Source organism: Plectropomus leopardus, chromosome 4, assembly GCF_026936395.1.
Source record: "Plectropomus leopardus strain MGB_pleo_1.0 chromosome 4, ASM2693639v1, whole genome shotgun sequence".
NCBI lineage: Eukaryota > Metazoa > Chordata > Actinopteri > Perciformes > Serranidae > Plectropomus > Plectropomus leopardus.
Genome location: NC_142179.1, coordinates 19,118,677 through 19,137,823, shown reverse-complemented (window position 1 = coordinate 19,137,823; position 19,147 = coordinate 19,118,677). Strand labels below are relative to the sequence as shown.

At 38.0% G+C, this 19,147-nt stretch overlaps 1 protein-coding gene across 1 annotated transcript in view; it reads left to right on the top strand.

The window, feature by feature from the left end:
• The window catches only part of pcsk5b (proprotein convertase subtilisin/kexin type 5b), a 141,028-nt gene extending 122,182 nt beyond the window's left edge, over positions 1-18,846 (top strand). The window contains exons 36-37 of the mRNA XM_088076712.1: positions 13,765-13,975; positions 14,787-18,846. Coding sequence (XP_087932838.1) covers positions 13,765-13,975; positions 14,787-15,205 — 630 coding nt within the window. The 3' untranslated portion in view covers positions 15,206-18,846. The remainder of the gene's footprint in view (positions 1-13,764; positions 13,976-14,786) is intronic.
• The last annotated feature ends 301 nt before the right edge of the window (positions 18,847-19,147 follow it).

Here is a 19,147-nt window from a genome sequence, read left to right as displayed (position 1 = left end):
AGCATAAAATAGCGTGCCAAGACACGCCATAGCATTTAAAGTTGTAAAAACAGCCAAAAAGACTATGTTTTATGCATGTCAAAAAAAATGACCAAAAAGGCAAGGCTATACTATGGCAAAAATGTCAAAAAATGGCATGTCCCAAAAACTGCCTAAAACACCACAAAACAGCATAAAATAGCGTGCCAAGACACGCCATAGCATTTAAAGTTGTAAAAACAGCCAAAAAGACTATGTTTTATGCATGTCAAAAAAATGACCAAAAAGGCAAGGCTATAGTATGGCAAAAATGTCAAAAAATGGCATGTCCCAAAAACTGCCTAAAACACCACAAAACAGCATAAAATAGCGTGCCAAGACACGCCATAGCATTTAAAGTTGTAAAAACAGCCAAAAAGACTATGTTTTATGCATGTCAAAAAAATGACCGAAAAGGCAAGGCTATACTATGGCAAAAATGTGAAAAAATGGCATGTCCCAAAAACAGCTTAAAACATCTCCAAACAGCATAAAATAGCGTGCCAAGACACGCCATAGCATTTAAAGTTGTAAAAACAGCCAAAAAGACTATGTTTTATGCATGTCAAAAAAATGACCAAAAAGGCAAGGCTATACTATGGCAAAAATGTCAAAAAATGGCATGTCCCAAAAACAGCTTAAAACATCTCCAAACAGCATGAAACAGCATTCCAAGACACGCCATAGCATAGAAAGTTGTAAAAACAGCCAAAAAGACTATATTTTATGCATGTCAAAAAAATGACCGAAAAGGCAAGGCTATAGTATGGCAAAAATGTCAAAAAAATGGCATGTCCCAAAAACTGCCTAAAACACCACAAAACAGCATAAAATAGCGTGCCAAGACACGCCATAGCATTTAAAGTTGTAAAAACAGCCAAAAAGACTATGTTTTATGCATGTCAAAAAAATGACCGAAAAGGCAAGGCTATACTATGGCAAAAATGTGAAAAAATGGCATGTCCCAAAAAAACTGCTTAAAACACCACAAAACAGCATAAAATAGCGTGCCAAGACACGCCATAGCATTTAAAGTTGTAAAAACAGCCAAAAAGACTATGTTTTATGCATGTCAAAAAAATGACCAAAAAGTCAAGGCTATACTATGGCAAAAATGTCAAAAATGGCATGTCCCAAAAAACAGCTTAAAACATCTCCAAACAGCATAAAACAGCATTCAAAGACACGCAATAGAATTTAAAGTAGTAAAAACAGCCAAAAAGACTATGTTTTATGCATGTCAAAAAAATGACCAAAAAGGCAAGGCTATAGTATGGCAAAAATGTCAAAAAATGGCATGTCCCAAAAACTGCCTAAAACACCACAAAACAGCATAAAATAGCGTGCCAAGACACGCCATAGCATTTAAAGTTGTAAAAACAGCCAAAAAGACTATGTTTTATGCATGTCAAAAAAATGACCAAAAAGGCAAGGCTATAGTATGGCAAAAATGTGAAAAAATGGCATGTCCAAAAACACCTTAAAACACCTCCAAACAGCATAAAATAGCGTGCCAAGACACGCCATAGCATTTAAAGTTGTAAAAACAGCCAAAAAGACTATGTTTTATGCATGTCAAAAAAATGACCAAAAAGGCAAGGCTATAGTATGGCAAAAATATCAAAATATGACATGTCTCAAAAACTGCCTAAAACACCACAAAACAGCATAAAATAGCGTGCCAAGACACGCCATAGCATTTAAAGTTGTAAAAACAGCCAAAAAGACTATGTTTTATGCATGTCAAAAAAATGACCAAAAAGGCAAGGCTATAGTATGGCAAAAATGTGAAAAAATGGCATGTCCCAAAAACTGCCTAAAACACCACAAAACAGCATAAAATAGCGTGCCAAGACACGCCATAGCATTTAAAGTTGTAAAAACAGCCAAAAAGACTATGTTTTATGCATGTCAAAAAAATGACCAAAAAGGCAAGGCTATAGTATGGCAAAAATGTGAAAAATGGCATGTCCCAAAAACAGCTTAAAACATCTCCAAACAGCATAAAATAGCGTGCCAAGACACGCCATAGCATTTAAAGTTGTAAAAACAGCCAAAAAGACTATGTTTTATGCATGTCAAAAAAATGACCAAAAAGGCAAGGCTATACTATGGCAAAAATCTCAAAAAATGGCATGTCCCAAAAACAGCTTAAAACATCTCCAAACAGCATGAAACAGCATTCCAAGACACGCCATAGCATTTAAAGTTGTAAAAACAGCCAAAAAGACTATATTTTATGCATGTCAAAAAAATGACCAAAAAGGCAAGGCTATAGTATGGCAAAAATGTGAAAAAATGGCATGTCCCAAAAACTGCCTAAAACACCACAAAACAGCATAAAATAGCGTGCCAAGACACGCCATAGCATTTAAAGTTGTAAAAACAGCCAAAAAGACTATGTTTTATGCATGTCAAAAAAATGACCAAAAAGGCAAGGCTATAGTATGGCAAAAATGTGAAAAAATGGCATGTCCCAAAAACAGCTTAAAACATCTCCAAACAGCATAAAATAGCGTGCCAAGACACGCCATAGCATTTAAAGTTGTAAAAACAGCCAAAAAGACTATGTTTTATGCATGTCAAAAAAATGACCAAAAAGGCAAGGCTATACTATGGCAAAAATGTCAAAAAATGGCATGTCCCAAAAACAGCTTAAAACATCTCCAAACAGCATGAAACAGCATTCCAAGACACGCCATAGCATTTAAAGTTGTAAAAACAGCCAAAAAGACTATGTTTTATGCATGTCAAAAAAATGACCGAAAAGGCAAGGCTATAGTATGGCAAAAATGTGAAAAATGGCATGTCCCAAAAACTGCCTAAAACACCACAAAACAGCATAAAATAGCGTGCCAAGACACGCCATAGCATTTAAAGTTGTAAAAACAGCCAAAAAGACTATGTTTTATGCATGTCAAAAAAATGACCAAAAAGGCAAGGCTATAGTATGGCAAAAATGTGAAAAAATGGCATGTCCCAAAAACTGCCTAAAACACCACAAAACAGCATAACATTGCGTGCCAAGACACACCATAGCATTTAAAGTTGTAAAAACAGCCAAAAGACTATGTTTTATGCATGTCAAAAACATTACCAAAAAGGCAAGGCTATACTATGGCAAAAATGTCAAAAAATGGCATGTCCCAAAAACAGCTTAAAACATCTCCAAACAGCATGAAACAGCATTCCAAGACACGCCATAGCATTTAAAGTTGTAAAAACAGCCAAAAAGACTATGTTTTATGCATGTCAAAAAAATGACCAAAAAGGCAAGGCTATACTATGGCAAAAATGTCAAAAAATGGCATGTCCCAAAAACTGCCAAAAACACCACAAAACAGCATAAAATAGCGTGCCAAGACACGCCATAGCATTTAAAGTTGTAAAAACAGCCAAAAAGACTATGTTTTATGCATGTCAAAAAAATGACCGAAAAGGCAAGGCTATACTATGGCAAAAATGTGAAAAAATGGCATGTCCCAAAAACAGCTTAAAACATCTCCAAACAGCATAAAATAGCGTGCCAAGACACGCCATAGCATTTAAAGTTGTAAAAACAGCCAAAAAGACTATGTTTTATGCATGTCAAAAAAATGACCAAAAAGGCAAGGCTATAGTATGGCAAAAATGTGAAAAAATGGCATGTCCCAAAACTGCCTAAAACACCACAAAACAGCATAAAATAGCGTGCCAAGACACACCATAGCATTTAAAGTTGTAAAAACAGCCAAAAAGACTATATTATATGCATGTCAAAAAATGACCAAAAGGCAAGGCTATAGTATGGCAAAAATGTGAAAAATGGCATGTCCCAAAAACTGCTTAAAACACCTCCAAAACAGCATAAAATAGCGTGCCAAGACACGCCATAGCATTTAAAGTTGTAAAAACAGCCAAAAAGACTATATTTTATGCATGTCAAAAAAATGACCGAAAAGGCAAGGCTATAGTATGGCAAAAATGTGAAAAAATGGCATGTCCCAAAACTGCCTAAAACACCACAAAACAGCATAAAATAGCGTGCCAAGACACACCATAGCATTTAAAGTTGTAAAACAGCCAATAAAAAGACTATGTTTTATGCATGTCAAAAAAATGACCAAAAAGGCAAGGCTATAGTATGGCAAAAATGTGAAAAAATGGCATGTCCAAAAACAGCTTAAAACACCTCCAAACAGCATAAAATAGCGTGCCAAGACACGCCATAGCATTTAAAGTTGTAAAAACAGCCAAAAAGACTATGTTTTATGCATGTCAAAAAAATGACCAAAAAGGCAAGGCTATAGTATGGCAAAAGTGTCAAAAAATTGCATGTCCAAAAAACTGCCAAAAACACCACAAAACAGCATAAAATAGCGTGCCAAGACACGCCATAGCATTTAAAGTTGTAAAAACAGCCAAAAAGACTATGTTTTATACATGTCAAAAAATGACCAAAAAGGCAAGGCTATAGTATGGCAAAATGTGAAAAATGGCATGTCCCAAAACTGCCAAAACACCTCCAAACAGCATAAAATAGCGTGCCAAGACATGCCATAGCATTTAAAGTTGTAAAAACAGCCAAAAAGACTATGTTTTATGCATGTCAAAAAAAATGACCAAAAAGGCAAGGCTATAGTATGGCAAAAATGTGAAAAATGGCATGTCCCAAAAACTGCCTAAAACACCACAAAACAGCATAAAATAGCGTGCCAAGACACGCCATAGCATTTAAAGTTGTAAAAACAGCCAAAAGACTATGTTTTATGCATGTCAAAAAATGACCAAAAAGGCAAGGCTATACTATGGCAAAAATGTCAAAAAATGGCATGTCCCAAAAACTGCCTTAAAACATCTCCAAACAGCATAAAATAGCGTGCCAAGACACGCCATATAGCATTTAAAGTTGTAAAAACAGCAAAAAAGACTATTTTTTATGCATGTCAAAAAAATGACCAAAAGGCAAGGCTATAGTATGGCAAAAATGTCAAAAATGGCATGTCCCAAAAACTGCTTAAAACATCACAAAACAGCATAAAATAGCATTCCAAGACACGCCATAGCATTTAAAGTTGTAAAACAGCCAAAAAGACTATGTTTTATGCATGTCAAAAAATGACCAAAAGGCAAGGCTATAGTATGGCAAAAATGTGAAAAAATGGCATGTCCCAAAAACTGCCTAAAACACCACAAAACAGCATAAAATAGCGTGCCAAGACACGCCATAGCATTTAAAGTTGAAAAAACAGCCAAAAAGACTATGTTTTATGCATGTCAAAAAATGACCGAAAAAGGCAAGGCTATAGTATGGCAAAAATGTGAAAAAATGGCATGTCCCAAAAACTGCCTAAAAACACCACAAAACAGCATAAAATAGCGTGCCAAGACACGCCATAGCATTTAAAGTTGTAAAAAACAGCCAAAAAGACTATGTTTTATGCATGTCAAAAAAATGACCGAAAAGGCAAGGCTATACTATGGCAAAAATGTCAAAAAATGGCATGTCCCAAAAACAGCTTAAAACATCTCCAAACAGCATGAAACAGCATTCCAAGACACGCCATAGCATAGAAAGTTGTAAAAACAGCCAAAAAGACTATATTTTATGCATGTCAAAAAAATGACCGAAAAGGCAAGGCTATAGTATGGCAAAAATGTGAAAAATGGCATGTCCCAAAAACAGCTTAAAACATCTCCAAACAGCATAAAATAGCGTGCCAAGACACGCCATAGCATTTAAAGTTGTAAAAACAATAAAAAGACTATATTTTATGCATGTCAAAAAAATGACCAAAAGGCAAGGCTATAGTATGGCAAAAATGTCAAAAATGGCATGTCCCAAAAACTGCTTAAAACACCAAAACAGCATGAAATAGCATTCCAAGACACGCCATAGCATTTAAAGTTGTAAAACAGCCAAAAGACTATATTTTATGCATGTCAAAAAAATGACCGAAAAGGCAAGGCTATAGTATGGCAAAAATGTGAAAAAATGGCATGTCCCAAAACTGCCTAAAACACCACAAAACAGCATAAAATAGCGTGCCAAGACACACCATAGCATTTAAAGTTGTAAAAACAGCCAAAAAGACTATATTTTATGCATGTCAAAAAAATGACCGAAAAGGCAAGGCTATAGTATGGCAAAAATGTGAAAAAATGGCATGTCCCAAAAACTGCCAAAAACACCACAAAACAGCATAAAATAGCGTGCCAAGACACGCCATAGCATTTAAAGTTGTAAAAACAGCCAAAAAGACTATGTTTTATGCATGTTAAAAAAATGACCAAAAAGGCAAGGCTATACTATGGCAAAAATGTCAAAAAATGGCATGTCCCAAAAACAGCTTAAAACATCTCCAAACAGCATGAAACAGCATTCCAAGACACGCCATAGCATAGAAAGTTGTAAAAACAGCCAAAAAGACTATATTTTATGCATGTCAAAAAAATGACCGAAAAGGCAAGGCTATAGTATGGCAAAAATGTGAAAAAATTGCATGTCTCAAAAACAGCTTAAAACACTTACAAACAGCATAAAACAGAGTGCCAAGACACGTCACACAGTGTAGAAAGTTGCAAAAACAGCTAACAAACGTTCTAATGATTGTCGAAAACATGACCCAAAAAGCTACAGTATTGTATGGGAAAAATGTAAAAAAGTGACATCTCAAAAGAAAGAAAAGGCAAACACCTTAGGATGGCAGAAAAAGGTTAAAACTGCTCGACGCAGGCTTTATTCAAAGATAAAAATGTCAAAAGCATAAATCAACAGCAACTCTTTCCCCACTCCTTTTCAAGGGAGTTACATATAACATCTAAGACAAGGTCTAAACAAGATAAGGCAAAAGCACAAAAATCCCCTAAAAGCAAACACAGTGATCTGTTGTTCTTTATCTGGAGGTCCGTCACATCGTCTCTCTCTCCACTCTCCGTCTGTCCTCGGTGGCTGGCCTTAGGGTGCTGTGTTAGAGTGGAAACTTCCTTCTCCTGCTGCTGGGGAGTTTCCACCCTTCCGCATGTGATTTCCTGTCAAAGATTGGTGAAAGGACTGCTGCTGGTGATTCATAAACATGTTAAACATGCTCATGAGCCAGGATGCGACCATTTGCATGTTCATGAAGGGGTTCATCTCCCTCGAACAGCTTGGATTCGGATCTGGGTTTCCATTCTTGGGTCTTCGCCCAACTGTCATATTTTGACATTTTCCAACAAACTATACTATGTTATTTTCAGTAGATTTTTCAACTTGCTATATTTTGATATTTTTGGATGATTTTTCATCAAACTATAGTATGGCTAACTCAACATGCTATACTTAGTGGTTTTCAGCTTTTTCTGAGACAAGTCATATTTTGACATTTTTTTAACACACTTGCAATGTTGTTTTTGGTTGATTGCTATATATTGATGTTTTTGGCTGTTTTTTCATCATAGTGTACTATGGCGTGTGTCAACATGCAATACTAAGTGGTTTTCAGCTGTTTTTTGGACATATCCTGTTTTGAAATTTTTCGCCGTGCTATACTATGTCGTTTTTGGTAGATTTTTTAATATGTAATATTTTGATGTTTTTGACTGTTTTTAAATCACACTACACTATAACATATCTTGCCGAATAAGTGGTTTTCAGCTCTTTTCTGGACATGTCCTGTTTTGCCATTGTTCGACGAACTATACTGTGTTGTTTTCTGTCATTTTTTCGCCTAATTGTGGTGTTTTTGGCCCTTATTGCAACTTTCTATGCTATAACATGCTCGGCGGGCTATTCTAGACAGTTTCCAGCTGTATTTGGGAAATGTCAAATTTTGACATTTTTGCCATACTATCGTCTTGCCTTTTCAGTCATTTTTTCAACATGCTATATTATGGTGTTTTTGGCCGTCTTTGCAACGTTCTATGCTATGGTGTGTTTCGGCACGCTATTTTATGCTTTTTATGGGTGTTTTCACTGTTTTCTGGACATGTCATTTTTTGACATTTTTGCCATACTATAGCCTTGGCTTTATGGTCATTTTTTCAAAATGCCATATTTTTTATGTTTTTGGCCGTTCTAGCAAAATTCTATGCTCTGGCACGTCTCAGCATGCTATTTTATACTGATTTTAGTTATTTTCAGATGGTTTTGGGACATGTCAAATTTTGACATTTTTGCCATGCTATGGCCTTGGCTTTTCGCTCATTTTTTCAACATGCCGTTTTGGTGTTTTTGGCCGTTTTAGCAAAATTCTATGCTCTAGTGTGTCTCAGCATGCTATTTTATACTATTTGAGTTGTTTTTGGGACATGACATATTTGGACATTTCTGCCAAACTATAGCCTTGCCTTTTCGGTCATTTTTTCCACATGCCATATTTTGGTGTTTTTGGCCGTTTTTACAACGTTCTATGCTATGGCGTGTATCGGCACACTATTTTAGACTTTTTATGGGTGTTTTCAGCTGTTTTCTAGACATGTCAATTTTGACATTTTTTGCCATACTATAGCCTTGCCTTTTCGGTCATTTTTTCCACATGCCATATTATGGTGTTTTTGGCCGTCTTTGCAACGTTCTATGCTATGGTGTGTTTCGGCACGCTATTTTATGCTTTTTATGGGTGTTTTCAGCTTTTCTGGACATGTCATTTTTTGACATTTTTGCCATACTATAGCCTTGGCTTTATGGTCATTTTTTCAAAATGACATATTTTTTATGTTTTTGGCCGTTCTAGCAAAATTCTATGCTCTGGCGTGTCTCAGCATGCAATTTTCTACTGATTTGAGTTGTTTACAGTTGTTTTTGGGACATGTTACATTTTGAATTTTTTGCCATACTATAGCCTTGCCTTTTCGGTCATTTTTTTCAACATGCCATATTTTGGTGTTTTGGGCTGTTTTTGCAAAATTCTATGCTCTGGCGTGTCTCAGCATGCTATTTTAAAATAATTTGCGTTATGCTCTGGCGTGTCTCAGCAAGCTATTTTACACTGATTTGAGTCGTTTTAGGGACATGACATATTTTGACATTTTTGCCATACTATAGCCTTGCCTTTTCGATCATTTTTTCAACATGACATTTCTGGGTGTTTTTGGCCGTTTTAGCAAAATTCTATGCTCTGGCGTGGCTCAGCATGCTATTTTATACTGATTTGAGTTGTTTTTGGGACATGACATATTTGGACATTTTTGCGAAGCTATAGCCTTGCCTTTCCGGTCATTTTTTCAACATGCCATATTTTGGTGTTTTTACAAAATTCCATGCGTGTTTCGGCACGCTATTTTAGGCTTTTTATGGGTGTTTTCAGCTGTTTTCTGGACATGACATTTTTTGACATTTTCGCCATACTATAGCCTTGCCTTTTTGGTCATTTTTTTGACATGCATAAAATATAGTCTTTTTGGCTGTTTTTACGACTTTCTATGCTATGGCGTGTCTTGGCATGCTGTTTTATGCTGTTGGGAGGTGATTTAAGCTGTTTTTGGGACATGCCATTTTTTGACATTTTTGCCATACTATAGCCTTTCCTTTTTGGTCAGATTTTCGACATGCATAAAATATAGTGTTTTTGGCTGTTTTTACAACTTTCTATGCTATGGCGTGTCTTGGCATGCTGTTTTATGCTGTTTGGAGGTGTTTTAAGCTGTTTTTGGGACATGCCATTTTTTGACATTTTTGCCATAGTATAGCCTTGCCTTTTCGGTCATTTTTTTGACATGCATAATTATAGTCTTTTTGGCTGTTTTTACAACTTTGAATGCTCTGGCATGTCTAAGCATGCTATTTTTTTACTGATTTGAGTTACTTTCAGTCGTTTTTGAGACATGTCATATTTTGACATTTTTGCCATACTATAGCCTTGCCTTTTCGGTCAGATTTTCGACATGCATAAAATATAGTCTTTTTGGCTGTTTTTACGACTTTCTATGCTATGGCGTGTCTTGGCATGCAGTTTTATGCTATTTGGAGATGTTTTAAGCTGTTTTTTGGACATGCCATTTTTTCACATTTTTGCCATAGTATAGCCTTGCCTTTTCAGTCATTTTTTCAATATGCAACATTATGGTGTTTTTGCTTTTGGTTGCAACTTTCTGTACTATAGCATGTCTTGGCACGTTGTTTTATGCTATTTGGAGGTGTTTAAAGCTGTTTTTGGGACATGCCATTTTTTGACATTTTTGCCATACTATAGCCTTGCCTTTTCAGTCATTTTTTTGACATGCATAATTATAGTCTTTTTGGCTGTTTTTACAACTTTGAATGCTCTGGCATGTCTAAGCATGCTATTTTTTTTACTGATTTGAGTTACTTTCAGTCGTTTTTGAGACATGTCATATTTTGACATTTTTGCCATACTATAGCCTTGCCTTTTCGGTCATTTTTTTGACATGCATAAAACATAGTCTTTTTGGCTGTTTTTACAACTTTCTATGCTATGGCGTGTCTTGGCATGCTGTTTTATGCTGTTTGGAGGTGTTTTAAGCAGTTTTTGGGACATGCCATTTTTTGACATTTTTGCCATAGTATAAGTCACGCCTTTTCGGTCATTTTTTTGACATACATAAAACATAGTCTTTTTGGCTGTTTTTACGACTTTCTATGCTATGGCGTGTCTTGGCATGCTGTTTTATGCTGTTTGGAGGTGTTTTAAGCTGTTTTTGGGACATGCCATTTTTTGACATTTTTGCCATAGTATAGCCTTGCATTTTTGGTTATTTTTTCGACATGACAAATTATGGTGTTTTTGGTCCTTTTTTCAACTTTCTTTGCAATGGCATGTCTCGATAGGCTGTTCTAGGCGGTTTCCAGCTGTTTTTGGGACATGTCAAATTTTGCCATACAATAGTAATGCATTTTTCGGTCATTTTTTCGACATGCCAAATTATGGTGTTTTTGGCCCTTTTTTCAACTTTCTTTGCAATGGCGTGTTTCGGTAGGGTATTCTAGGCGGTTTCCAGCTGTTTTTTGGGCATGTCAAATTTTGACATTTTTTGCCATACTATAGTATTGCATTTTCGGTTATTTTTTCGACATGCCAAATTATGGTGTTTTTGCGAATTTCTGCAATTTTCTATGCTATAGCGTGTCTTGGCAGGCTTTTCTAGGCCGTTTCCAGCTGTTTTTGGGACATTAAAAAAAAATTTCCAGGGTGTTGTATTGCAATTTCAGTCATTTTTTCAACATGCTATATTTTGATGTTTTTGCCTGTTTTTTCATCATACTGTACTATGGTGTTTCTCAACATGCTAAACTAAGTCGTTTTCTGCTGTTTTTTGTTCATGTCATATTTTGACATTTTACAACATTCAATACCATGTCTATATATTTTCGGTCGATTTTTCAACATGCTTTATTTTGGTGTGTTTGACTGTTTTTTTTATTACATTATACTATTGCGTGTCTAGACATGCTTAAATAAGTGATTTTCAGCTGTTTTTTGGACACAATGATGATTTTTGACAAATTTTTTTTGCAGTGTGCTATATTATGCCATATTATGATTTTTTCGACATTCGGAACTATCACTTTTTCAACTGTTATTTTGACATGCTATAGTATGGCAATTTTTGAAGCATTATACTATGTCATTCTATGATGGTTTTTATGATGGGCTATACTATCACATTTTTTTTTTTTATAAATTACCATGCTCTGTTTTTTTTTTGGGGGGGGGGGTAGAGTTTATGATATATTTTTGTCTGACATAATGATTGGCCAAGTGTTTAAAAAAGTTGCAGTGATTGCACAAAATTCACACAGATTTCCTGGGATTGGCTGAATTTGCATTAATTATTACTCTAACCGGAGAGGCTCCATCCATCCATCCATTTTCTACTGCTTATCCGGGGTCGCGGAATCCCGAGGCGTCTTCCCTGGGGCCTCCTACCAGTGGGACGTGCCCTAAACACCTCACCAGGGAGGCGTCCAGAAGGCATCCCAATTAGAAGCCCGGGCCACCTCATCTGGCTCTTCTCAACATGTGGGAGGAGCAGCTCTACTCCGAGCTCCTCCCGGATGACCGAGCTTCTCACCCTATCTCTATGGGAGAGCCCAGCCACTCTACGGAGGAAGCTATTTTGGCCGCTTGTACCTGCGATCTTGTTCTTTCGGTCACTACCCAAAGCTCGTGACCATAGGTGAGGGTAGGAATGAAGATCGACCGGTAAATCGAGAGCTTTACCTTTCAGCTCAGCTCCGTCTTCACCACAATAGATCGGTGCAGAGTCTGCATTACTGCAGATGCCACACCGGTCCGCCTGCCGATCTCCCACTCCATCCTTCCCTCACTTGTGAATGAGACCCCAAGGTACTTAAATACCTCCACTAGGGGCAGGATCTCTTCCCCAATCTGGAGAGGGTGGCACTCCACCCTTTTTTGGCTGAAAACCATGGCCTCGGATCTGGAGGTGCTGATTCTCATCCCGGCCGCTTCACACTTGGCTGCAAACCAATCCAGTGAGAGCTGAAAGTCACGGCCTGATGAAGCCAACAGGACCACATCATCTGCAAAAAGCAGCAACCCAATCCTGAGGTCACCAAACTGGACCCCCAGCAGCGCACCGTCCCCACCATACACAGTGTTGACAGAGCACTGCTTTTCCTCCTGAGACGCCGGATGGTGGTTCAGAAGCTCTTAAGAAGCCGTCCGGAAGTCATTCTCCATGGCCTCACCGAACTCCTCCATGCCCAGGTTTTTGTCTTGGTGACCACCGTGGCTGCACTCCACTTGGCCTGCCGGTACCTGTCTGCTGCCTCCAGAGTCCCACAGGCCAAGGAGGCCAGATAGGACTCCTTCTTCAGCTTGACGGTGTCCACCAACGGGTTCGGGTGTTGCCACCACGACAGGCACTGACCACTGATCATCGAACTGCGGCCTAGGGTGTCCTGATACCAAGTGCACATATGAACACCGATTATGCTTGAACATGGTGTTTGTTATGGATAATCTGTGGCGAGCACAGAAGTCCAATAACAAAACACCACTCAGGTTCAGATTGGGGGACCATTCCTCCCGATCACGTCTCTCCAGGTCTCATTGTCGCTGCCAAGGTGAGCATTGAAGTCCCCTAGCAGAACGAGGGAATCCCCAGAAGGAGCACTCTCCAGCACCCCCTCTAAGGACTCCAAAAAGGGTGGATACTATGAGCTGCTGTTTGGATCACAGGCACAAACAACAGTCAGGATCTGTCCACCCACCCAAAGGCGGAGGGAGGCTACCCTCTCGTCCACCGGGGTAAACTCCAACATACAGGCACTGAGCCGGGGGGCAAGAGGTATTGCTACCCCTGCCTGGCGCCTCTCACCAGTGGCAACTCCAGTGTGGAAGAGAGTCCAACCCCTCTCGAGAAGACTGGTTCTGGAGACCATGCTATGTGTCGAGGTGAGGTCGACTATATCTTGTTGGAACTTCTCAACCTCGCGCACCAGCTCAGGCTCCTTCCCCACCAGAGAGATGACATTCCACGTCCCTAGAACTAGCTTCTGCAGTCGAGGATTGGACCGCCAAGGTCCCCGCCTTCAGCTGCCGCTCAACTCACATCGCATCCGACCCCTTTGGCCCCTCATATGGGTGGTGAGCCTATAGGAAGGAGGTCCCAAGTTGCCTCTCCGGGCTGTGCCCCATGGGTAAAGAACCGGTCACCAGGCGCTTGCCATCGAGCTCCACCCCCAGGCCTGGCTCCTTATAGTTTTGCAAGGCTAAACCGTAAATCATCAAGCAGTTTTCAGAGAAAATGTGTGGAAGTGACAGTCAGTCTGTTGTGACATAAATTCCTCTGTTGCTTTAGGGTTCTGAGGCCATTAGTGATGAGCCGAACTGCCATGCCTGTGACCCATCTTGCGTGGACTGCCGAGGTCCCGGCTTGAGGAATTGCACTGTGTGTCCTGCTCTCCAGATCCTCTCTGATGATGGACGCTGCTTGTCCTGCTGTGGAAATGAGACACAACATGATGATAAACCGATACCCTGGGAGTGTTGTGACTGCAAGGCCTCACAAGGTAAACAAGAAGCCACACTGGAACACTGACTTCCAATAAAACACACAGATACACACTGTACTGAGACTTGTTACTTGTTAATACAATTCATATGTGTGTGGGTCATCAGTCACATTCTTTCAGGGCATCTTTAATTGTTAATGGATGACTTGTATCATTCATCTAATTGATAGCAATCCTAAATTACCTAAATATGTCCCCTGGTTAAGCTTCTTTTTGCTCTCCATCCTCCAGGTCCAGAACATGACAGGGTCCTATCTGGTCTGAGACCTATAACCAATAAATTGTTGAGAATTATTACATTTTCACAGATCATTTCTATTTTAACTCAAGGAGCATTTGTAGTGCTGGTTAATGAACAACAGAACAATTGCATGAATTAAAATCCAACATGATGCTACTCTGCCAATAAAATCTGTGCAGCATTGTGGCTCGAGTGAGTAAAATAAACCAAGATGAGGGACAACAGTCAGAGAAATAAGAGAGTCAGAGAAAAGTAATTTCACGTAGCGTGCTCTAAAGAGAGAAAAGTAGACCAGAGCTTTTTATGAAGAATGGACAGAATCTAACATGTTCATTCCTCTCATGGTCAGTTCAAAACCACTATGTTTCATTGTATGTTTCAAGAATGAGGCGATTATCAAAAGTGGTAATGTGACAGGCCACTACAAGACAAAGCATAGAGCATCTTATGAGCAAACATAACCATAAAGTTAGACATCAAGGGGGTTAAAAATTATTAAATCACCTACTGCCTACAGGTTACATTTGTTATTGTAACCTAATGTTGTTCTCATCTCCTTCTTCTCAGCCGAATGCATCCTAGGTGTCAACTTTGTAATGAGAAATGCTGAGGATCTAGAGGCAGAAGGCAGCACCGCCAAAGTCCTTGTCACTGCTTGTGTTCTAATTATCCTCTCTGTGGGTGGAGGGATCTTCCTCTTCCTCAATGCTCGATCCAGATCTGTTGCAATCACACCCAAAACCAAAGCGGGGGGCTATGAGAAACTGGACACCAACGGAGGCATTACCTCGCAACCCACTACCTCTTCATTTGGGGAGTACAGCGACAGAATTATTGATAGTGAGGACAATGAGGAAGAAGATGATGATGAAGACATAGTGTACATGGGGCAGGATGGCACGGTGTATCGGAAGTTCAAGTATGGACTCTTGGATGAAGATGAGATTGAGTTGGAGTACGATGATGAGAGCTACTCATACAGATGAAAAAAAAGCACAAAAGGCCTGACAGTAGCTCTTACTTGTGTATCACTGCAGTCTGAACATGTTGTGAATATTGTTTCTTACAGTTCCGCAGATACAGGATGTTTCTTTTTTTTTCTTAAAGTTGGATCTCTTAAGATCCTGTTGGCACAGTCAACAGACAAAACATGAAGGATGTCAAGCACACACAAAATATTTTTCAATGACATTACATTTCAAATATGTTTTTCATACCAGCCAGGTACCAATCATTATTTGTGATAACTAAAGTTCCAGAGAAGAATTGCAGGTTTAGCTGAGGTTTTATGGTTTTAAGCCTGACACCTGATTATCAACATTTTTCTGTTTTCTCCTACAGCCGTACTTACACAAGCATCATTTAATGGTGGTACTGCTTAAACTTTTTCAGGTTTGTACTTGTTGTTTACGCACTTCCTGATAAACTCTAAAGATAAATTTTTCCCATGTCCAAGCCAACTTAATATCATGATAAAAGATGCCAAACTTGTTCCAGCTTGCTATCTTGCCACAGCTGTTGACAATATAAAGGTACAGTTGATCACAGTTGGCAACATGTTTGCCATGACTACAGTTAACTGTCTGTCACTGTGTGAACAGCAGTGTTTGGCTGCTTAAAAAAGACACCTAAGGGAATTAAAGGTCTAGTGTGTAGGATTTAAGGATATCTATTGACAGAAATGGAACATTGTATTTATAACTAGTTAACTGTTTGTAGGTTTCTAATCACCTGAAACCAAGGATTAATGTGTTTTTGTTCACTTAGAATGAACTTTTTCCATCTCCATACAGAGTGGGTCCTCTTCCACAGAGTGCACTATTTTATTTCTACAGTAGCGCAGAAGAGACAAACCAAATATTAGCTATAGATAGGATCATTCATGTTTTTGTGTTGGTAGTGGTTCTACACTTGACACTTGGGAGAAGTTTCAGTTCTACAATCTCACCATTAGATGCTACTAAATCCTAAACACTAGACCTTAAAATGTGCTTTAACTAATTTTCAATTTGTCCAGCTTTAAATTATTGATAAATTACCAACTCATTACCAGCGCCAATGTAAAGTTAGTCTGTAAACCTGCAGATGCCATCTAAGTTCAGTTTGATTGTTAATTCATAAGTTATCTGAGACGTTTGACAAATATGGCTGCTACGATGTTGGCATCAATAATTTTTTTGATCTGTCAGAAGAGTTTTATTTGAATTGTGAATGTGCTGACAAACATTTTCATTTTCTTTTAGTTTTTTTGCTTTCTGTATAATAAATCATTTCTGGATAATTTTTATAATTTTACAAAATAATACATTCATGTTAGTTACAATTTGAAGATTTAGATTTACATAACAAAACTTTTATTTTTCAGGGATAAAATGCATCAAGACTACATTTTATTACATTTAATTGCATATTTTAGTTTTTGTTATTAACAATCCAGTTAACTCCAAATTTAGAACGAATGCTAGAGTAACATACTTCCTCTGTTTTGGCATCATCTGGTTTAAAGCTCTTATAATCACAGTTGTAACTTTACTCTCAGCGCTTTCTATGTTACATTTGTTTAATTTGTAAACTGGATTTTGTATTGCACTACAGGAGTGACATCAAAATTCAAAGTAAACTTATTCACCAAAGTACAACCTGATCCGTCACACTGTGTGGTACTGTTTGGATTGTTTCAGGTTAGTTTACACAAGGAGGAAAATCTTCTCAGTGGTTTCACCTTGTATAGTACACAGTGAAATGCATCTGTGCGTGTTCAGATTACACATCAAAACGCGGCATAAAGTTGCAGGAGAGGTGATTTCCCAGGAAATTTTTCTTTGAGATTTTTTTTCTTTTAGCTCTACTCAGGGTCTGTTTTGACTTCAGTGCTTTGCATTTGCTTTTTAGTGCTGTCTCCCTGAGATAATAACAGGTCTGCCTCCCATCTACTGTTAAGTGTGAAAAGTGAATGATTAGGATCTTTCTCTGGACATATTTCAGGTGGAAAAATATGAAATATGCTGTGAATCATTGTTTTATAATAAAATTGGATTTTGATCTGTGTTATGAATTAACCTGCTGTTGTACAGAGGTGAGTTGAAGTGAGATGTTTCCTGTGAGCTTCATAACGTATATTGGATTGGATTTGGTGTTTTTTATGTTAAGTAACTAGCCCAGTCACCAGTAGGAAATTTTGGCACTGTACATTTCGGCAAACCACGGATATGTTGAAATTATAGGCTTCATATTGGTTTTATCAATGTTTCTAAAGTGACGGCTAAATGACCTGAATTTGTTATCGGGAGATGGAGGGGATAGTGTATGGCGAGGCAGCTAGGTGCGACGCCTGCCAGTGCTGCAGGCAACTCCAGGTCACTGTTTCAGACCAACAAACAACAAAACCAATTGTGTATTTGCAGCTGCTTGTTAGCCATCAAGCATGGGCGCTTTTTAATAACCAATTTCTATGTTTACTTTAGGGATAACTTTAGGGCCATAACTGCCTTTTCAGCTGGGGTTCTGTCACCAAAACCAGGAATTTTCATCCAAAACATAACCAAGTGTTTTCTGTCTAAATCTAAACACACATTTATCAAAGAGTTGCTGAAATGTAAAGCAATTCAAAGTTTCAATGTACATCTACATAACTACATACAACTTCTACATATCCAGGGTTTGCAGAAGTGTTAAATGCCAACATTTATTCTTGTAACTGGGTTAAAGACAAAAAGCTAAATTAGTGTACACTACTTCTAGGTAAGTACGAAATCATTTTCAACTGGTGTCACTAGTTGAAAATGACGATCCACATAAATATCGACTTATTACCGAGTAATTTGTTTTAATCACTGAGCTGTTTAAGAACTGTTTTAATTTCTGTCGTGATGCCATGCCTCTGTAACCTCAGTGTAAAGTTGTCTTTTGGTAAAAATAACTTTACACTGAGTTCCTGTAGAGCAGGTTGAGTCCAGTGTCTTATCTGCGACTAGACACAACCTTGGCTCAGGGACATCGACCACTACACCTTTTTCACACGTGCTGTGCTTGACTTTGACATTTGCATTCCCTTCCTGGTCCTTAAAATCCAAATGCTTCAGGCTTTAGTTTCTGTTCCTGCTATGACAGGCATCTACACATCCACATATGAAGTTTGACTTTTAATCCAAATTTATGTATTGTTTAGTAAACATGATTTTCAGACAATCGGGCCCCATATGAAATTACAAGGAAATCCGTTTTCTTCTCAGCACTCACTTCCTTTGCTTGAGCACTGATACTTTTATGACACAGTAGTTTTAAGGGGAGAGTGTCAGTTCTAAGATCTTAATTTTTGCTTTTATATTATATTATTTAAGCTTCATTTCACCTAAATTATTACTTGGATTTAAAGTCCTGGCCAGCATGAAAAGTTTTACATAACAGAGCAAAAAAGACAGACAAAAAAGCAGCTAAAAGGTGAAACAATTCACACAAAACAAAAAAGAAACAGACTTAAAAAGAAAAAGCAAATATAGAAAACAATGACTTTGCAGTTTTCAGTTACATTGGTACTCAGTGGTCAGATATTCTGTCATCCTATTTTTGTAATTTTTGTGACAATAAAATAAAACTGTGATAAATAAAATAAAACTGAACTGTAAAAGGCGACTCTGTAGCTCACACCAAGAGGACAGTGCAAAGACTATAAAAGCAATTTTACTAAAAAGACTGTGGGTTTGAGGAATGGCACACATAATTTATCATTGTGGTATAATTACATAATTATATTCTATTATTGTCTGAACTTATTATTATATTAATAAGTTCAGACAAATCATTACATTTTAATTACAGCAGCAGAAGTTAGAGTAGTAAGTTAGAGATTGGCATTTAGACTTGGACCCCGTCTCTGCCCACAGATATGTTTACATGAAGTATTGGGAAGTGATAATAAAATAAGCCGG